Source organism: Coturnix japonica, chromosome 2, assembly GCF_054131305.1.
Source record: "Coturnix japonica strain WE chromosome 2, WE-NBRP24, whole genome shotgun sequence".
Lineage (NCBI taxonomy): Eukaryota > Metazoa > Chordata > Aves > Galliformes > Phasianidae > Coturnix > Coturnix japonica.
Window position 1 is genome coordinate 20,882,296 of NC_140664.1, and position 13,688 is coordinate 20,895,983.

Here is a 13,688-nt window from a genome sequence, read left to right on the forward strand (position 1 = left end):
ACTCAAACACACGTGGGGAATATTTGCCAAAGCTAAAAACAGCACTAGAAGAATTTTAGTAGTGAAGTAGTTCTGAACACACCGTTAACGATGGCGCAATAGATCTAACTGACGCAGTGGAGGCGGCGAGCTGCATTCAAAATCTTTGCTACCCACAAAAAGGCACTTATTTCTGGATTGTTATATACTCAGGAAATCATACAGTAAATCAAGGTGACGTATTACTCAGACCCTGCTATAAAGTGCGGCACGTATTAAGTGACATACAAGAAACATGCACACGTGCATGGCTGGGAAAGTGTGCATGGGATTCAAGCATTTTGTAGAATAAATATTAGAGAGTTTTGCAGTTCCTCAGCACCTTTTATGTGTTCAGATAACTGCAGCAACAACTTTTGTTTGAGGACTGACATTTTTTGTATTACAACAGCTTCTTTGTTGCTCCAAACAGCAATGCATGTACTACCAATCAGTTCAGAAAGAAGTTGCTTTCCATTGTACTCATGTGAACCTTATTATCAAAAAGAGAAACTATGTGCACAAAGCTCTTCATAGCTTTCTTACCAGCAGTATTAGTCTCCTTTAGATACTGACAGGGGTGGGAGAGGATCTGCCAAAATACACCACACATTCTGACTGAGCTGTAGCACCAGGAGGCATTCATTGTGAGTTGTGTGATTCCAAACATCTAAGGTTGGGAGAAGGAGTTCACTAAAAATAGTGAATAATTTGTTTGAACTCTGCCACATTCTCCAAACAAAAATTGCTTCATAAATACCGTATTTGACAAATACCCTCAGCTGGAGGGGCCCAAAAACCTCACTCTCACCAACTTCAACAGAGATAGCTCTTTTTAGTGCTTGATCCTTGTTTCAAACACCAGTTCTATAAGCTGAATGGTTGCATCAGACACTCACGGCTTTCAGAGGCTTGTCTACACACCTACCCCCTGAGAAACACTGAGATTGCCTAGAAAGACATGACAGCACATGTGGGAATCCCAGGAAAACCTTAATCATCATCATTAATATTTTGGTTTTTACACTGCTACCCCTGCTGTAGTGTACCACTATTTGCTGTCCCAGGCTATGCAATGCCTGATGTCAGTAAGAATCTGCATGAATACAAGGAGCAGGATAGCTGCGATGAAAAAGTCATCCAAAGCCAGAAGTGCCTTTGATATTTTAAAATTATTTTTGTTCTGTTGTGTCGTACAGCTTCAGATCAGGTATGATTTTGAGGTAAAAGGGATGTAGTTGCAAGCGCATTGACAGACTATGCCTAGACTCCCTTGCACCTAACTCATTTATACATTTGCATCCTTGTAAACCATGGTGAAACCCCTGGTTTTACCACTGCTTTGCCCAGCTTACTCTCATAGTCAACTTAGTGTTAAATGGAAGTAGCAAAACCCACCAAGTTGTAACAACAATTAATCTTGGCAAATGCCGTGGAGAGTTTTCTCCTGAAGCTTGGCATTCAGAAAGAGAAACAAACTTAAAATAGGAACCATTTACAATGGATCATCATGTAGACAAATGTAATAAAAGCCCAAAGGAGGGAACTTCTGAAATGCATGAGCTCCAAACACCAGAAATACATGGCCTGAGTAATGCCCTCCTTGCTGAATATGATGATCTAATGTGTATTTCTAAGGAAAACTATAATGAAAGTAAATAATATTAAGTGTTTTATAAAGCGGTTCATTAACTGGAAAAGGATGTTTCTTTCTTGGACAAATTGTCTTAGAAATGTTGGCCTTTGGGGTCCTGCCTTCATTTTTAAAATGGAATTGTGCCAGCAGACCTACCTTATAGAGTTTCACATCAATTTTGCAATCAGGCTTTCTGTTTACAAGCTCTCTGGGCTTAACTTCACTGCCAAGCTAACCTGACTTAGAATTTGTTTTGATTATAATCAGAACCCTTTCTACATTAGAAAAAGAAAAACAAGCCTGAGTCTGAAGTTGCTTTTCATTTGAGGCAGCAAGGCTAACGGGAAGATACAGGCTGGTATGACAGTGAGCCCAGCTCTTCAGCTACTATGTATTGTGAGCACAGGTTTGCACCATTTGAATGCTGCTGGTCTTCCTATGCCTTCCCACTCATCCTTCTTTATTCCTGGCAGGATCCTGCTAATGCCTGGGCCAGAAGTAATGGCTCAGTCAGTAACAGGGCTGACCAGAGCCGTAAGCGGTCTCAGAAATCACAGCCTATGGTTTCACAGTGTAAAGTTTTCACAGGCAAAAGCAGTCTTACTTACTTACTTGCTCTTAATTTACATGATGCTAGCAAGAAGGAAGAGCGGGAAGTTATTTCAACATGCCCAGCCTGCACCTCTGTACCTCCACAATTGCTACAAGTCTATATTTGCTGTAGAGGAAAGTGAAAACCACGGCCAACTTACTTTGGTGCCCTTAGCTGTGAACTATGGCGGCTCAGCAGGACCCTGAAGAGGGGAAATGTGAACGAGGCGAGAATGTTTCCATGCATCTTCCCTTGTGCCAGGGCTTTTTTCCCTCTAAGTCTTGAGCATTGTACATCAGAAGAAGCTGAGTGACATGACCTGTGATACTTACTCTAAATTATGCATGTTTAACAGCACCCAAGGACCTCATGAAATCTATTACATTGGACACCGAACACTGAAAGGTCTGCAATCTAAAGGGCTGTTTTTCATTATCCACTGAGGGTGAATTTAGCTCTAAACAAAATATACAGGAAAACACAGTTGCTAATGCAATGGAAATTATTACTGGGTAATAATTTACGGATCTTGTTTGTTGACTTTGCTATTGGGAAATTCACTGTCTAAATATATTGGCTTGATTTAATAAGGGAAAATCAGGCTGACCAAATAGGTGACTGTAAGAAAAAACATGTAGCCAGGGTTGAAAAAAAGGAAGAAGAGCTTGAAATAAGTCACTGCTTCAGAAATGCTCGTGAATTTTTTAAGTGTTAATAGGGAAAAAAAATGGAATAGAAGGAACACAACCAGATCAAAAGGACTGTGTTAGCTTAAAAGGGGATTTGGCTGTCACAGGCATCGTTGCTAAGAGGCAAAAAGAGAAGCTGTGACAAGACCCACCTGTCTTCATCTGAGGGCCTTAGAAAAACAGATATGAACTGTAGAGGTGGCCAGGACTAAAACAAGTGGGAGAAGTGAGGAATTCATGATGACATTAATAACACCACAAGGAGTGGTGCTGGGAGAGATGTAGTCAGTGAGCAGAGAGGAGGAAAGGTGACATATCCGTAAGCAGAGCCATGGCACCAGGATGTTTCTCACCGAGGAGTGGCTCTGCTTCTTGAACACGTTGGGCCCTGAATTACACAAACAACTAGTTAAAAACACAAAGCGGGGTTATCAGATCTCAGGTGCTGCCGTGTTTTCTTTTCTCCTTTTAAACAACATTTTTCCTAACAGCTTAATGTCCAAAGGATGCACGAAGGAAGGATTTAGGCAAAGCAAGCTGGCAGTCTTACCCAGGTTCCATTGATTCAGCGTAGTTGGCTACAGTCCTTGTGGGACAAGAGCTCCCTTAATTTTAGACAAGTCTACTTCAAACGCAATTAGACAAGAGGCTTTCCCCCTCCCCCCCTTTTTTTTTTGGCCTGCATGCCAAGTGAGACACATTACTTGTAATCATTATATACTAGTTTATTGATTGTGGCTTTTCAGTATTCGCTGTAGATAGACTTGTTTTAACAGAACTGTCAGGAGACGTGTCTGGTTAACAAACAATTACGGATTGGAGGTATAACAGTTAGCAAGGGTATTTTGTCAAGAGGTAGAGAAACGCACTGAGAATTGTGACAACACACACATGAGGTTTTCTCCTGAATCTTTGGTATTTTTCAAGTGATGGCACAGAAATCTGTTTGTGTAGAATTTCAGGGCTGGCTCAATGTTTTGTTTTCATCTCTTCTTCATGCATTTTAATATTGAAAAGATCAGACAAATGGAAATTATTTAAAGGAAATATGTATGTGGAAAATCCATAACATCCCACACAACCGACTGCGCCGGCCCATTGCCTGTAATGTAATGTCACACACTAAATGTATTCTGGTTATTAGGAAAGCTGGAAGTGAGTCAATTATGTGAATAAACAAACAAAGACCTGGTCTCCCCGTAGTTTAGTGCATCACTGAGGTATCTGAAGGCTCCTTTCCCACGCCTGCTGCCTCATTCCTGAACTAGCAGGGGCTGTTGTGCAAGGCAACTTGACAGCCCATAATAACCAGGTAGCTCGGCACACTGATCTGAAGCAATCCTTGTACACCATTTGCACATCTGGGGCACAGGGGATGCACAAGCGCTTGTGGGATGTCTGAGGATACGGAGGAGGTTTTGCAGCTTAGGGAAAGGGAAGGATGGGGCTTCTATGGTCTCTCCAGAGTAGAATCACAGAATCACAGAATTATCAAGGTTGGAAAAGACCTAGAAGGTCATCCAGTCCAACCATCACCAATACTTCCCAGTTAGAGACACATTCTTGCCTTGTGTGCACAGATACGGCAGGTTGGTCTGGCTAAAGGTGAACAAACAGCAGGAACTTCAGACAAAAGCCTCAGAGGTGGCTACACCGATGGCCTTGCTGGTATTCAACACCCCTAAAGGAGAATTCTCAGGTAACCGAATGAGGATCAACAGAAGCAGAGCATGAAAGAAACAAATCCCGTAGATCTGAACGAAGGTTCTTGTGCTATGACGCATAGTTCAGCTTCTTAAGAGTGAAAGCCTTCACTTCCAAAGTGGACAATGCCGTTTCCCTTAAGGTCTCTGACTGGGTATCCAAAGCCCCATAAAACTGTTGGCCAGTGTATTTATATTGACTGGGAGTCGGTGCAAGACTCATGACATTTCTCCTTGTTAATTGCCTGGCTCTAGTGTGGCTGGATTTTGCAAGTTATGACACAGTAAATACATTTGTGTCACTTAGCAACCTCAGCTGTTTCTAAAGGAATGTCTTTTGTTCTTGGAAATGTATTATAAAGGCAGGTTACAAAACGATTATTGGGGAATCTAAACTCGCCTTAGTTGGATGCCATTCTGGCCTCTCCCCATTCTGCATTGTAAAGCGTGCATAGGAAATTAATTTCCTTTGCACAAGCATCAGTCACTGGCACCGCATCTATTGTTACGAAGAGAAGCTCTGCATATTTAATAGATATGACAGAAGTTTCTGTTGAAAATAAAAGACATGAGAAACGACCATGGAAACAAAGGGCTGGAAAGGACCTCCTCGGCCCGGGGCTCAGGGAGGGCAAAGCCCTCCAACTGTTTCATAAACAACTCTATAAATACTTGACCATCATGATGCAACACTTCGCAGCCTCTTTCGTGAACTTATCAGTCTGATTTATTTTAACATGCAACACTGAAGCCTGAGATCAGAGATCAACCAGCTCCAGCACAAAGGGGTTGGAAACGTAAACACCTGCACAAACTTGGTGGATTTCTCACAGCACGTCGCCTGGGTTGTTGTTTCTGTGTCACTGCTCAGAATGATCCTGAACACATACAAACATGCAGCGGAAGGACTCCTACTTACGCAGCTGAGATTACACCGGATTGCAGACTTCACGCGGGATTTAAGGGTTTTCTTTGTTTGTGCTTAATAGGTTTAAAGCTCAGGTCACACCTGCTGGTCCACCTTGTCAGGATCAGAACCGCAAATATAGGTAAGGTTTATCAACTGACCTCGCCATTCTGAAACAAAACACATCTCCGGGATACCCTGTAAAATGATGTGAAAACTGGCGGTGGCCACATAATGGACGCAATTAGTGCTTGTTTACGAAAGCTGCAGGCTCCAGCCTCTGCCAGAGGTATCATCTCAAAGTCAAGGATTACTAAAAATAGCTTAAAGACTGTTTTCTAACGTGAACAGGTGAATGCAAAAGAAGAGAGCAGGTGAGCCGCAGCAGTGAGAGGAAAGGAACCCACTATCACGTGCAACCTGGTTAATAGGATGACTGAGACGACCGTTTGTGGTGGTAGTTTGGGCAGCCCCAAACAGAAGCAGACAATGCAGAGAATTGTAGCAACCCCAGGGGAAAAAATAAAAGCAGAGTCAAAAATGCTGTTAGTGGTCAGAGAACGTTGTCAACAGTTTGGGAGCTGTCTTCACCCTTTTACTTTGAAATGAATCTGCCCCTATCCATAATGTTTTGGCTTTTATTTCTTTTGTAATGAAAACTATTGTGCTAAACTGCTAAAGCAAAAGCAGAGCTCAAGAACACACCACCAGCACTAGAAGGCAAAAGACATTAACTTCGATTCTCCCAGTCTGAATGTGAAGGCTGTTTTCCAAGGGCACTTGCTAGAGCTGACCTGAGGCTCAGCCAAAAGACTTGATGGCTGCAGTACAGGGAACCCCGGCCTCTACCCAGCAGCCAACCCTGTTATTTATGCCCACAAAATCTGCATCGGGGCACGTATTTGTTTGACAGCTGCGTTATTGCACAACTCACTGTTTGTGTACAGTACAGCATAGGAAGTTCCGCATGAATGTACGAAGAACTTCTTTACAGTGAGGGTGACGGAGCACTGGAACAGGCTGCCCAGGGAGGTGGTGGAGTCTCCTTCTCTGGAGATATTCAAGACCCGCCTGGACGCCTACCTGTGTGACGTGGTGTAGGGAGCCTGCTTTGGCAGGGGGGTTGGACTTGATGATCTCTAGAGGTCCCTTCCAACCCCTACAATTCTGTGATTCTGTGTTCTTGCTTCTACTGGTAGTGAGACACGAGTGATCAGCTCACAGCTGACAGGGCACTGCTGTGATCGCTGCCACCTCCATCTGATCACGGCTGTTGACAGTGCAGACCTCACTCTTGGAGTCGGTTTGGATTGAACCAAAACTGAAATGGCCTTCGGGCATATTTACAACACTCATTCCGTAGAGGTGGTAAATCCTCAGTGGGTTCAGTCCTCACAGACCCAGCAGGTATTTAGTTGGTGGACTGCCAAGGGGACAGCACAAAGGTCTGCATGAAGAGAGCTGAGGACATGGGGTTCTATGACTGGCTGTGCCCGGTGCTGCTAACTCTTCCGTGCACTGAGTGAGGCGGCTCAAGGCCCGGCCCCGCGCTCCATCCCGCCTTCGTATCGCCCCGCCCCGTCCCTGCCCCGTGCCAATCACGGCGCCCCGCCCCGCGCCCCGAGCTGCGGGGTTTGAACGCGGGCCGCTCCACGCTCCGCGCAGACGGGGGGGTTCGTTGCTGCGTGGTGTGGGCCCGGGGGGCGGCCCGGAGCGGGGCCCGTCCCGCAGCACCGGGAGCGCGCTGCGGTGCCCGGCGGGATCCAGCCCGAGGCCGAGCGCCGCGTCCCGGCTGTGGGAGCGGGGTGCGGGCGGCTCGGCGTTGGGACCGAGTCCCCCCCTCCCGGCGCGGTGGGAGGTGCCCGAGCTCCCGCGTCACCCATTGTTTACAAACCAACCCCAGCGGGCCGAGCTCCAGCCTCCACCGCAGCCGCCGGAGCCGCGCGTGCTGGCGGCGGTGCCGGTGCCGGTCCCGGCGGGCGGGCCGCCATGCCGTGCCGGCCGGGCGAGCGCTTCCTGCTGCTGGAGCGCTCGGTGTCCGTGGGGCCGGCGGGCTCCAAGGAGGTGGACGCGCTGGTGGCCAAGCTGGGCGAGGTGCTGCAGCTGAGCGCGCAGCGGGCGCCGCCGCCCCGCGGCCCCAAGTACCAGCCGGGGCCGGGCAGCGCCCGAGACCGCGCCGCGCCCTACTCGCCGCGCTGCTGCCCGCCCGGCCCGCAGCCCGCACTGCCGCCCGCACTGCCGCCCGGAGCGACGCGGCCCGAGCAGCAGCGGGTGGCCAAGCAGCTGTGCGGCCGCGGCTGGCTGCGGAGCGCCGCCCGCAGGAGGAAGCAGCAGCGGCGGCCGCCGCCGGGCCCGCCCGACCCGCACGAGGAGGATCCGCACCGGCTCCTGCAGCAGCTCATCCTCTCCGGGAACCTCATCAAGGAGGCGGTGCGGCGCCTGCAGCTGGCGGCCGCCGCCGTGGGGAGCGGCGGAGGGGACGGCGAGGCGGCGGCCGCGGCTCCGCAATAGGCGGGAGGATATGGGGGGGGGGCGAGGGGGCCGGTGCTCGGTGCCCCCCGCCCGGTGCCCCCCGGCCGACGGAGCGCTCCTCCAGCAACGCGGAGCCCCGTGCAATAACCCCGGAGGGACCGGCGGGAGGTTTTTATCGCTTTTTATTTTGAGACTTTATTATCTATCTATTCCCCCCCCCCTCCCCTTCTTAGTGACTGTATGAAGCAGTTCGGGGGGGAAAGGCAAATGTGAATACGGGAGGAGGAAGGCAGCTGGACTTACCCTGTGAGGCCGACGGTTGCTGCAGCCGGAGCTCATTGTTCCAGGAGGCCGCCGGAACCGGGCTTTTCTACAAAGAAAAAAAAAAAAGAAAAAAAAAAGGAAAATAAATCCCCCCCTCCCCGACAGACTCTCAATGGCTCCGCTACGGGATGCGGCTGTTGGTTCCATTTATGCGCTTCGTACCGGAGTGTGTGCAATGTGTTCCTGGTTCGCAGGACGATGTCTCACTGAACCTGTCTGTACCGAATAAACGTGCTCGTGTTTGTACGTGCGCTCCGCTTCTCATTGTTAACGGGGACACGGTTCCGCTTCGGGCCGACGAACCCGCGGCGGCTGCTCGGAGAGAAGGGGGGGGAGAAGCGGGACGGGGGGGAACGGCCGGTGCCTTCATCCCCCATTTTGCAGAGGGAGGAACGGAACAACAAAAAGGCCACGGCCATCCGTAAAACAGCCGCCGCCGGGCCGCCTTTGTTCGGAGCCGGGCGATCGGGCCGCAGCGAGGGCAGAGCGAGGGCAGCGCGGATAGACGGGCTCCGGCTTTTAGGGGAGAGGACAAAAGGAGGCGCTGGGAGAGGCAGCGGGAAGGGCACGTTATTTGAACAGACGCTGTACGCGCAGCACGCGGTGTCGCTGGGCTCCGGCACCCGGTGCGAATGCGGCGCGACCCCGAGAGAGGGTTCCCCGAGTGGCGGAGCAGCCCCCGGCTGCGGGAGCGGACGGCAGCGCCTTTGTCCGAGGGGCCGTGTCCGCCCCGTGCCCTTGTTGGCGTTGTGTCGCTCTGCCCGGCGCTCCGCCGTGCTCCTCTATGCCGGGAGCGGGACGCGCTGCTACCGCTACCGCTACCCCTGTCTCAGTTCAGTTCTAAGCAGAATGCAGCGCTTCAGTCTCAAGGCGTGTGAAATGCATGGGAAGAAGTTCAGCGACTCGCAGAGCCTCCTTCGTTATAGACATCCGAAGTCCTTCCTCTCCAAACTTGTGCTGCTTTTGTGGCATTTTGCAGCGTTTGGAATAGGCTCAGATGTGCTGTGTCCTTCACCTCGAGCACATCATGCGGTGTGGAGGTCATCCTCGCTTCAGAGGAGCTGTCTGTGCCGTGTTGCTCTTTCCTTCTTAATCCAGGAAGAAAACTTCAAGGGAACACAACCCCAGAATCAAACCCCAGCCTCTAATACAACTGCAGCGGCTCTCTTGTGCCGTGGGGATGGCCGGGCAGATCCGTGCTCGCTGTGCCGGCAGCGGGATGAGCTTGGGCTGAGTACTCGGATTCCTGCACCCAAAGGGCCGGAGGGGGCTGGCGGCACAGCATGGGGCCGGTAGGGCTGTCAGATGGCTGCGCTGCCAGCTGCGATGCTGGGATCCGCTGGGCCGCCCGCAGTCTCTTCCTACCGATAATTATGCATCGGTTCTGCATTCCCCTCTCCTCCCCCCCCTGCCAGACCTCAGCCCTGTGTACTAATGAGAGCAGCTAACTTTACAAGTGTCCTTTGTAGTCGCTGAAAGCCCGGAGCCATTCCTTGGATGGATTTTACTAGAATAACACTTCTCAATAAACTGGCGGTTGGAGTGAGGCTTAGAAAAGATGCTAATAAATCTCACGGTGACGGGCTGGTTTTTAAGCTTCCTAAATTACTTCCAAAATAGCTCTTACTTTCCTTTTGTGAGCAGCGGGGCGGTGTGTGTATGGGAAGGGTTGCAGTGAGCTCAATGCAATGCTGTGTGGGATGGTGTGCACAGGGATTTGGGCACTTGTGTGGGATAACTCAGTGATGTGTCTCCATCGTTTGTAACACGAACATCCCCGGCTCACACCACTAACCTTCATCCTGATATACATCTGCCTTTTAAAGCTTTAAAACTGGCTCATTCAAAGCAGTGCACGTGTCGCTTCTGCATGGAGAAACACATCAAACGCGCTTTATTTTGCTGCTGGGAGCCAAGTGTGACACCACGTTGGATCAATGGAAATACCACCATAAGGTTTCCATCGATTCATTGCAAAATGTCTCAAATACTGTCGCTGTGCTCTGTGAGAATGGAACGAAAACCAGCTTTGATACAGAAGTCCTCATTGACTCTGGTGCCCAAAGGCTGAGCAGCGAAGCAGGCATTTCTGTGAGCTTTAATACCTGTGTTGTGGAGTGGGGGTTCTTTCATTTGCTTCTCCTGTCCCGACCCTCAGTTACCCATTGCTTGCTTTCTGGAGGAGCAAATTCAGGTATGTGCTACATTTGGCCTTCACTGTATGTTCTGCTTGTCTTCATTAGTAAATGAAAAAGCAGTGTTGTGTTGAAAGTTGTGTTTTCACAATAGGCATTGAGCTACGTTTTATCACCACCTTTTTTGTTCCCTCTGATGAGGAAAAATCTGTTCAAACAAGAGATATTACAGCAGGTCCGTGTATGAGCTGGGGCTGAAAAATAACCCTGTGAGGCATTTGCGGTATGGTACGGCCATGCATTTGTGAAGATGTCTGGGGGTGGAGGGGTGTATTTGGGGGGTGGACCTGAAGTTGAATACTTCTGTCCACTGGAAAGGTGTCCCTTGTGCCCACCCATTCTCTGACCCTGTGATTCTCCCTTCCTCATCTGTGTTCTCTCCTTACCTGGGCCCTTTTTGTTGCTTTTCAGGAAGTATTTTTTGACGTTTCTCCATCTGGCTTCAAATACTGTAGCTTGGCCACTTCTGGGCAGCCCAGGTCTCTTTTAATTCCTATATCTGTTATATGGAGGATGAGTTGCAGGTACCTTTCATACCTGCTTTTACAATGTAGGGCAGCAGTCGGGGGTGAAATCCCAGCTGCAGTGACACGAGATGAAAAGGACAGAAAAATTCCTCGCAGCTTCTGTGGGAATTTCCTCCTGTATTTTGTAAATGCTTCTGAAAGCGATGCTTTCTCTGTGTGGGTGACTAGAAATTAATCTGAGTGGGAAACTTCTGCAAAAGCTGTGGGGAAAGGCAGTGTGCTGGGAGGGAGCTGGTGCCCTCAGTGGGCAGCACGGCAGCAGACGCTGCACAATCCATACCAGAGGCAGCTACAGGAAGCCAGGCTTCATCAGCTCCGGGGCAGAGAGAATTAGTGGCTCCTTATGCAATATCCTGGCTTTAAACTGTATTATTTTTGCTTCCCTTTATCTAATCTGGTGGTTTCTGATGGAGTAATACACTTAGCCGAGGGTACTCTTCACTCCTGTAGGCGTCAGGACATCAGTGATCAAAACAAATGGTTGAAAACCATCTTGTCCCTGGTGGCCTCTGCTGGATGGAAAGGTTTAGTCCTACAGCTCAGTGCCATTGTGTTTAGGAGCAGCGTTTGGTGTTGTGTGATGAAACAGCACCAACGTGAAAATGTTTTAATTAGAGGAAATGGATCCTGGCTGGCTTTATTTGCTGCTCTAAGCATTTTCCTACAGGAGGTCGAGACTTATTCTGCCTGTATCACAACAATTGCCCTAGTTTCAAGGCTTAAGCCTGCAGAATCACAGGCTCTCAGTTAAGGTGAAGATTTGGGTTACTAGTGCTCTTAAATCCACATTGAAATGCCTTTTTGGTTTTAGAAAACTAGCAGTTTTCAACAGGAAACCAAGCGGTGCTGCAGCAGATGACAGAGCACATGTGTGCGTGTCCCTGGGTTCTCCAGGAGGATGGAAACCGAGGGGGTGTGTAATCCTTTCTCCTTGTCAGAAGGCAGCTTTAGCAGCTGGCGTTCTGCCCAGCTGCCGGGCAGCATGCAGGTATGCCCTACCAATGTGCTGTGTTGTCTGTGTGTCTGTTTGGAAGGCCACAAAATGTATATTTTCCATCATGCTGCTGTAGCTCCTCCATTAGCTCACATCAGCCTGCTCCAACAGCTGCCCTCCCTCCTCCAAGGCCTCCCATACAAACCTCCTCTGTCACCTTCTGCTCCATCCTCAACCTGGTCTAAGTCCCTCCTGCCAAGTCATAGGACAAGGACATTCTCATTAAAAAAAAAAAAAAAAAAGTGATATGGCAGACAAGGGGCTGCCAGAACAGTAGCAGAATGGAAATAAGAGAGAAGAACTCCCACCTCTTCATTTGTGCAGTCTTCCCCCTTGTTTTTCTCCCTTTAAGAGGAGCTACAGGTGTTGGATTTGATGATTATATTTGGACTTAGTTCTTTTCCAGCCTAAACAATTTGATGATCCTATGTTGAGCACCTCTGAATGTAAATGGAAAGAGAGAAGATGTTCAGTGGGCAATTAGAACTCCGCAAGTAGTCCACTCCAATTTATTTGAATGTCTGTGACTCAGCAGAGGAGATTAATGGACTGACACCGGAGCTGATCTGTCATAAGTGACAGTTCCATGTAATTAAATCTGGAGGACTCTGGCAACCGTTGCACTGTAATGCTGAGCTCTGGTAGCTCCATAGCTGGGGTGCTGGTCGGCTGTTCCATGCCCACTGAATGGTGGAACGGCCCCAGGTCTCCTCAGGCCTCTGGCAGCTGGGCTTCCCCTTGGTCAGCACAACTTCATCTCCCTTCTGCACTGTTGGGTTTTGGCCTCTAGTTTTTGGCCTGCGGGGCCCAGCAAAACAGCTATTATTTGAGGGTTTTACCATACTTATTCCTGTATTGGTGCTGCTTGTTGCCTCAGTGCTTCAGCTCTGAATCCCCATGTAACACTGCCTCAGCTCTTCCACCTGCCCTTCCCTTCCCAAGATCGCGGTTTTGCTTTTCCTCACTGATATCTGCAAGGGCTCAAAGGTAGGAACAGCCTTTCTCCAGGTGCCTGCTGCTCATCCACCACAGGGAGGAAATCCAGGGATCAGCCAACACTGCTTGGGCAGATTTGCATCTTTTCTGCCATCACTGAGAGAAAGGACCAGATGTCACCTTCATGACTCCGGTGCTCAGTCATTCCCCCATGGCTCACATCTGGGTCACCCCTTGTTACCTTTGGACTTAAGAGGGGACAAATGGGTGCAATGTTATTGTGCACCCCAGGGTAAGGGTTATTTTTGGTTCTCAGGAGAGCAAGAAAAAGCCCTCCTCCAGAATGGAAGGAACCCATCCCTCACATTGTTAGGATCGTGCTCCTAATGGCAGGTGTTGTCTCAGTAAATGTAGTGCCCTGGGACTCAACAAGAGCTGACAACACCCTCTGTATCATGAGGTGGCTTCTTGTGAACCACTGACTTATCAGAATATGTTCCAGCCCAGTGCCCAAGGAAGGAGGTTTCAGAAACACAGAGGGGAACCCATAAGCACGGCCTTCCTTGCACAGGGCCGGCCCAGGCAATTTGGCTATCCAAGCCCTCCAGTGCTCTTGGCTTAGTCTTCAGTAACATGGCCAAACTGCTCAGTCAGTCTTTGTGAATGAGAGCATCTCCAAACCTCCTCTGCAGCAC

General features: G+C 49.4%; 1 protein-coding gene across 1 annotated transcript; it reads left to right on the plus strand.

Annotated features, from left to right (window-relative positions):
• Window positions 1-7,198: 7,198 nt before the first annotated feature.
• On the plus strand, window positions 7,199-8,587 carry FRAT2 (FRAT regulator of Wnt signaling pathway 2). Its single transcript, XM_015855990.3, has one exon. It carries the CDS (start codon window positions 7,535-7,537, stop codon window positions 8,054-8,056), a length of 522 nt encoding a protein of 173 aa, XP_015711476.1. The 5' UTR covers window positions 7,199-7,534; the 3' UTR covers window positions 8,057-8,587.
• Window positions 8,588-13,688: the final 5,101 nt, after the last annotated feature.